The sequence below is a fragment of the Saccopteryx bilineata genome, chromosome 2, assembly GCF_036850765.1.
Source record: "Saccopteryx bilineata isolate mSacBil1 chromosome 2, mSacBil1_pri_phased_curated, whole genome shotgun sequence".
NCBI classification, from domain to species: Eukaryota; Metazoa; Chordata; class Mammalia; order Chiroptera; family Emballonuridae; genus Saccopteryx; species Saccopteryx bilineata.
The window spans coordinates 245,582,179-245,588,906 of record NC_089491.1 but is presented as its reverse complement, the minus strand read 5'-3'; the positions used below and the strand labels follow the sequence as shown (position 1 = coordinate 245,588,906).

General features: G+C 48.6%; 1 protein-coding gene and 2 non-coding genes across 3 annotated transcripts; all 3 read right to left on the bottom strand.

Annotated features, from left to right (window-relative positions):
- Window positions 1-757: 757 nt before the first annotated feature.
- HSPA8 (heat shock protein family A (Hsp70) member 8) lies at window positions 758-5,612 on the bottom strand. Its single transcript, XM_066259795.1, has 9 exons — window positions 5,456-5,612; window positions 4,539-4,748; window positions 3,981-4,186; window positions 3,408-3,560; window positions 2,733-3,288; window positions 2,320-2,522; window positions 1,890-2,088; window positions 1,464-1,696; window positions 758-1,187 (listed from the first exon to the last, which is right to left on the bottom strand). The coding sequence occupies exons 1-9, from the start codon at window positions 5,595-5,597 to the stop codon at window positions 1,002-1,004; spliced, it is 2,088 nt and encodes a 695-aa protein (XP_066115892.1). The 5' UTR covers window positions 5,598-5,612; the 3' UTR covers window positions 758-1,001.
- On the bottom strand, window positions 2,173-2,258 carry LOC136327824 (small nucleolar RNA SNORD14). The gene has a single exon (XR_010729887.1). It is a non-coding gene; the product is annotated as a small nucleolar RNA SNORD14 (small nucleolar RNA).
- Window positions 2,585-2,671, bottom strand: LOC136327823 (small nucleolar RNA SNORD14). The gene has a single exon (XR_010729886.1). It is a non-coding gene; the product is annotated as a small nucleolar RNA SNORD14 (small nucleolar RNA).
- Window positions 5,613-6,728: the final 1,116 nt, after the last annotated feature.

The following is a 6,728-nucleotide window of genomic DNA, read 5'->3' as shown; positions in this document are numbered from 1 at the left end:
GGACCAGATCTAGTAAACTAAACCGTGTTCACAATCCACTTCTGCCTCTACTTCAGCCTGTAATTTTGAGGGTTAGGTTGGCCGGGATTAAATCTGATCAAAATTTGTTAGCTGCTCAACTTTTAAAAATCAGTTTGATTCAAAGGTGAGAAGACACCCCACCCCCCCCAAACCAGGGCAACTGACAGCCAACTCTTCTGGTTAACCCTCAGCCCTCACTAAAGAAACAGCAAATGAACCTGGTATGAATTTAGCTTCTGAGAGCATCTTTTGCATTTCCACAGGTTCAGAATTATTACACTGCACTATTGCAGAGTTCCAAATGGATATTCTTTTGTTCAAACTGGCCATTTTCATAACCTCAATCACTTGGGGTAAATAAGGTAACCTTTACAGTTTATCTAAAATCCAAATTTTGACCAGCATTACCCATTAAATCCAATTTAAAAAGCCTGAAATTTGAGTCCTATGGAGTATCCAATATTTGGGACTCATCCTCCCACTTTTTCTAACACTTCTGTCACATCAAAAATTAGTTTACCTGTAGTTCAAAGTTTTATGGCTAGGAGTGCTATGTAGTAATTTATGAACCTAAAAAAAAAGGCCTAAATTATAAATCCTCCCGCTTCCTTTTATTTACAACCTTCCTTAAGTATTTGCTCCAGTTAATAATCTGTAATTGACAAACCAGAAACTCTTATGTACGTCACTTAGGCCAGAAGTAAATCCTGACCTTATAAAAGGTGAATTCAGACAATTGTATGGTGCCAATTTTAAATAGTTTTATTTAAGACATCGCATTTTCCACTTTACAATAACAGTGCTTATAAAGTGCATTATTTCCTTTCCCTGTGCACAGTCCGTATTTTCAAGTATTGAGAATGCCCAGTTATTTAACTATAGAGCAGTTCAATTTTTTAAAACTGCCATAGAATTTGCTACAAATTTGGGTCCTTAAATATTTTATGTGGAACAATGCTCAATCTATGCTCAAGGTTGGCTTAATCAACCTCTTCAATGGTGGGCCCCGAGGAGGCACCACCAGATGGAGGGGCTCCACCACCAGGGAAGCCCCCAGGCATTCCTCCTGGCATGCCTCCTGCACTCTGGTACAGCTTAGTAATGATCGGGTTGCAGACTTTTTCCAATTCTTTCTGCTGATGTTCAAATTCTTCCTTTTCTGCAGTCTGGTAAGAGGAACAAAAAAATCAAGTCAAGTTCATGCCTGATGCAAAAGACATTGATTGAACAAGAAGTCTGCTGTCACAACAAACCCTACACATTATCCCTTGGGTCACTCAGACATCCAAGGAAGGAAGCTAATTGCCAACACAGTGAATTCTGGTGGAAACCGCGAATGTGTGGTCCATTCATCACTGTGACCCTATCCACTTGTAAACCCGTCTAAGCATTTACTAATGTCCTATACCCACACCCCAACTCAACTTTAAAAAATTACAAACCTGGTTCTTATCAAGCCAGTTGATTATTTCATTGCACTTATCAAGAATCTTCTGTTTGTCATCGTCATTGATCTTGCCTTGAAGTTTTTCATCTTCAACAGTTGCTTTCATGTTGAATGCATATGATTCAAGTGAATTCTTGGAAGACACCTTGTCCCTCTGCTTCTCATCTTCAGCTTTGTACTTCTCGGCCTCCTGGACCATCCGCTCAATGTCTTCCTTGCTCAGGCGGCCTATGGAGTTAATTTAAGCATGGCCTGTTAACATTTGAAACCTACAATTGGAACTCCAATAGCAATAAGTAACCTCTTGGCTAAATGTCCTGGGAGGTTGGAGGGTGCAGCAGGAATATTCGGACATGCAACAGTTAAGACCCAAAGCATGCCCTAAAACCAGATGGCACTGCTACAATGAAACTGAACTTACCTTTGTCGTTAGTGATAGTAATCTTGTTCTCTTTCCCTGTACTCTTATCCACAGCAGAGACATTGAGGATGCCATTGGCATCAATATCAAAAGTGACCTCAATCTGAGGAACACCACGAGGTGCAGGAGGTATGCCTGTGAGTTCAAACTTGCCAAGCAGGTTGTTATCCTTGGTCATGGCACGTTCACCTTCATAAACCTTGGAAGAAAACAAATTACTAGAGAATTACAAGGTTTCTATATTACAAGGTTCTTAAGTATAAACTCAATTGGGGAAGACTGATCGCTCAGACATCCAAGGAAGGAACTGACCAACATGAGACTTCTGGTGGAAACTACGAATGGTTTTGGAATCCATCATCACAGCGGTCCAAGCCTTCCCTAGTTTTACAGAACCTCAGAATGTCAGACCAAGGTGAAAGAAACGTACCTGAATGAGCACACCAGGCTGGTTGTCAGAATAGGTAGTGAAGGTTTGTGTCTGCTTGGTAGGAATGGTGGTATTGCGCTTGATGAGGACAGTCATGACTCCACCAGCAGTCTCAATGCCAAGGGAAAGAGGAGTGACATCCAACAGCAGCAAATCTTGAACATTTTCAGATTTGTCTCCAGAGAGGATGGCTGCTTGGACAGCTAGAGTAAAAAGTTAAGTTAGAAAAAAAATGCTGCAAAACTATTTTTTTAACAAATCTCAATCGCTCAGACATCCAAGGAAGTCATACTATCATTAGCTAAGCTTTTAGTGGAAACTACGAATGTTTAAGAATCATTCATCACAGCGAGTCAGTTTAAGCCTAAAAGGCCACCTTTTTAAAATTGTTCAAACTAGGACAGAGGGATTACCTGCACCATAAGCAACAGCCTCATCAGGGTTGATGCTCTTATTCAATTCTTTTCCATTGAAGAAGTCCTGCAGGAGTTTCTGAATCTTGGGGATACGGGTAGAGCCACCCACCAGGACAATATCATGGATCTGGGACTTGTCAAGCTTGGCATCTCGAAGTGCTTTCTCTACAGGATCCAAGGTGCCACGGAAAAGGTCGGCATTTAATTCTTCAAATCGAGCACGGGTGATAGAGGTATAGAAGTCGATTCCTTCATAGAGCGAATCAATCTCAATACTGGCCTGGGTGCTGGAAGAGAGAGTGCGCTTAGCACGTTCGCAGGCAGTACGAAGGCGGCGGACAGCCCTCTTGTTCTCGCTGATGTCCTTCTTATGCTTGCGCTTGAACTCTGCAATAAAATGATTGACCATTCGGTTGTCAAAGTCTTCTCCACCTAAGTGGGTATCCCCAGCTGTAGATTTGACCTCAAAGATTCCATCTTCAATTGTGAGAATTGACACATCGAAAGTGCCACCTCCTAAGTCAAAGATCAGCACGTTCCTTTCAGCTCCCACCTGCCATTAGAATAAAAATGTATTAACTTCCTACCTACACTTATTTCTGATGGCTCAATTTTTTATTGAAGCTCAACTTAATCTTAAAGCAATTCAGGCATTCATAGATGACTGCATACCTTTTTGTCTAAGCCGTAAGCAATAGCAGCAGCAGTTGGCTCATTGATGATTCTAAGTACATTGAGACCAGCAATGGTTCCAGCATCTTTGGTAGCCTGACGCTGAGAGTCATTGAAGTAAGCGGGTACTGTGACGACAGCATTGGTTACAGTCTAGGAATAGAAAAACAAAAATTAAAGCCAAACTACTGCAGTCAATTCATAAAAACTTTGGTAGTCCCACAATCACCACCTACTTGAATACACTCAAAATACAAGTAACAAAATACATTCTGATGAAAATAAACAGGAAGGTTTTGACAAAAACTTCTGGATATTCTTGCTCAGAACCCACACTGTCCACCCACCAGGGAACCTAATATCTAGTGTAGAAATCTCCAGCTACCTCTTCTCCCTGTACCACGTGGCCTGAAGCTCATAGCATAACCTTCCATGCCTCCCACGACTTCCCCACAGCAGGTGCTCCCCAGGCCAGCATGGCCTATGCTCCCAGAAACCCACTCCCCTATCTTGGGCGCATGCCAGCGACAGCTGCTCCTTCCAAGAACCTGGGAGGAACCTAAAGGCACTCACCTTTCCAAGGTAGGCCTCTGCAATTTCCTTCATCTTTGTCAACACCATGGAAGACACCTCTTCTGGATAGAAACTTTTTGTCTCCCCCTTGTACTCTACTTGGACCTTGGGTCTGCCAGCATCATTCACCACCATGAAGGGCCAGTGCTTCATATCAGACTGGACAACAGCATCATCAAATCTACGTCCAATCAAGCGTTTGGCATCTGCAAAATTTATCAAATTAAAATCTAAATTCTCAAGTTTCTTAATTATAAAATACCTTAGCTCTCACTCAAATACTGACAGCTGTTTATCAGCCCAGATTTATAGTATATGATTTCAACTTCTGTGTGGCCAGCAAAGCTCATCCAAGTTTTCCTGATATCCTGATACCTCAAATAGTATATCCTAAGCAGTTACAAAGGATTATGGCTCAGATCTACTTCATTTGAGCTCTTAAAATTTTTTTTCCAACACTCAGGGCTTTCCTGGCTACTTTTAAAATTGAATTTCTCAAATTACATGTTCCTAGCCTAACTTAATTAACTCAAGCCTTAATTAAACTTAGAGACTTACCAAAAACCGTGTTGGTAGGATTCATTGCAACTTGATTTTTTGCAGCATCACCGATCAATCGTTCGGTGTCAGTAAAGGCGACATAACTTGGGGTGGTTCGGTTTCCTTGGTCATTGGCTATTATTTCCACTTTTCCGTGCTGGAAAACACCCACGCAAGAGTAGGTGGTGCCAAGATCAATGCCAACTGCAGGTCCCTTAGACATGGTTGCTAGAAAGAAAATTGAAGCACAAATATTTCCTTTGTTAAAAGAGTGAAATCATCCCTGTTAGATATGACTACTAAAGTAACCCCCCCTTTAACACGACCCCTGCGGGTGTAACCACGCGGGACGATCAGAGAAAATAAGGTTGCTGCATCGTAGGTTGCCCTGCCAAACGCAGTAGAGCCCGCCCCTGGCTGAAGCGAGCATCTGCCCGGAGGGTCTGCGTCACTGACGACCACGTGGCCTGAAGCTCGGAGCTGAACCTTCCATGCCTCCCACGCTTCCCTCCAGCCGGCGCTCCCCGAGCCAGCGTGGCCTGTGCTCCCAGAAGCCCCCTTCCCTATCTTGGGCGCCTGCCAACGACGCCTAGTCCTTCTAAGAGCCAGGAAGGAACCTGTCTAAATAGGAGCAGGAGCCGAGCCGGCAGCTGGAAGACGCTCCACCTCCGCGCCAGGAGGTGGACACCGCCCTTCCGCCCCCTCCCCGCCGCCGCCGCGTGCGGGCGGATGGCGGCACCCCCGGCCCACCGGCCACCCCGCTACGGCCCCGAGAGCAGTCTCCCCGCACCCGAGCTGCCTACCTATACACAGCGCTCCCCGCACACGGCCTACAGAAGCCGCTGGGAACCCCGGCGGCACCGCGAACCCGCCGGCCTAGCCGCACCCCACCTTTCCTGCCAAGCTACCACGGCTTTCAAGGACAAGGGCCTTACCGGGAGTACGCGCACTGCGGGCTAAAACGCTATTCTGGACAGCTGCCCCCTCGTTCAATGAGACCGGCTTCCGCCCGCCGCCCTGTCTCTTATAGCCTGCCTCAGAACCTTCCAGAAGGGACCCGCCCTGCCGGCTGCCCATCAAAGCGACTTCGGCCAATGAGCGCGCGACTGCCTTCGGGAGCCCCAATGTCTAACCCGCTCGGCCCGAGCCTCGTCCCATCCCTCCCCATTCACTCCGCCTCGCGATGACGCACTCACCGCAGCGTTCTGGAACTTTCATTCTCGCCCCCGCGGTCGGAACGGCCCCGGGGAAAGGGCGGGTGGGGCCGAGGGAGCCCGCGCGCGGGAGTCCTCAGTTACCCCGGGCGGGGGAAGGGCGCGGCCGCTTCTGCGCCTGCGCCCCCAAGGGCGCCGGCGGGCGGTAGGAGGGCGAGCTGGAGGGGGAGGAAGGCGGGTGAACCCCCGGACCAACCAATGACGGCGTTCTGGCCGCGATCGGGACCGGGCGGTACCCGGGGAGCAGGGCACAGGGCATGAAGGGAGGGTCCCGGAACGGCAGCCGGGAGAGGAGACGGAAGTGGAGCTAGGACAAAATGGCCGCGAAGGTTGTCGCGCCCCTCCCCCATGCGGGACCTCGTTCGGCGCCCCCCGGTCCCCACCCAGGCATGGCGGATGGCGTGCCGCCCCCCCCCCCCCAGCTTCCTGGACCCACGTTTCGCTGCTGGCGTGCCCTCGGGCTCAGGCTGACCCCAAGGGGCCGGGGCGCTGCTCGGGACACTCACCTAGGGGCCCCCAGCTCTGGGGTTTGGGGGGCTGCCAGGCCCGCACGCGCCGGGTGGGACAGGTTAGCCAGGTAGGCCCCAGAAGCCCCACTTCCCCGCGGCAGCTGGAGGCCGGCAGCCCCGGCTGCAGAGGTGCAGGGACCTGAGTGCTCACACTCATCCCGGCCCATTCCCCAGGTCTGGACACTGCGAGCCCGGACCCCTCAGCCACTCCCCACCGCCCGGTACAAATTCGACCTCTGGGCCGGGCCGCTCTCGGTTATTTGGAAATGAAAAGACAGCGAGTTTGTCTGGGTGGGGGAACCAGGCGTCAGAAACCCAGGTTCCTGTGGCCTCCGTGTCCTTGGGATAAACTTGGGAGTCTCTTCTAACTGAGGTAGTATCTATCCTTCCTGCTTTGACTTTTATAAAAAAAAACTAAGCGAGGTGCTATGCAGAGACGGCGTAAAAACAGAACTGATCAAGTGCACAAAACACAGTGTCTAAAA

Excerpts from the sequence above, each read along its gene's own strand:
- HSPA8 (XM_066259795.1), bottom strand. The coding sequence starts at position 5,597 with ATGGGCAGCCGGCAGGGCGGGTCCCTTCTGGAAGGTTCTGAGGCAGGC. Across the intron at positions 3,561-3,980 it reads CAGAGGCCTACCTTGGAAAG|ACTGTAACCAATGCTGTCGT; the intron begins GTGAGTGCCTTT and ends TTCTATTCCTAG. Across the intron at positions 2,523-2,732 it reads GGCTGTTGCTTATGGTGCAG|CTGTCCAAGCAGCCATCCTC; the intron begins GTAATCCCTCTG and ends TTTTTACTCTAG.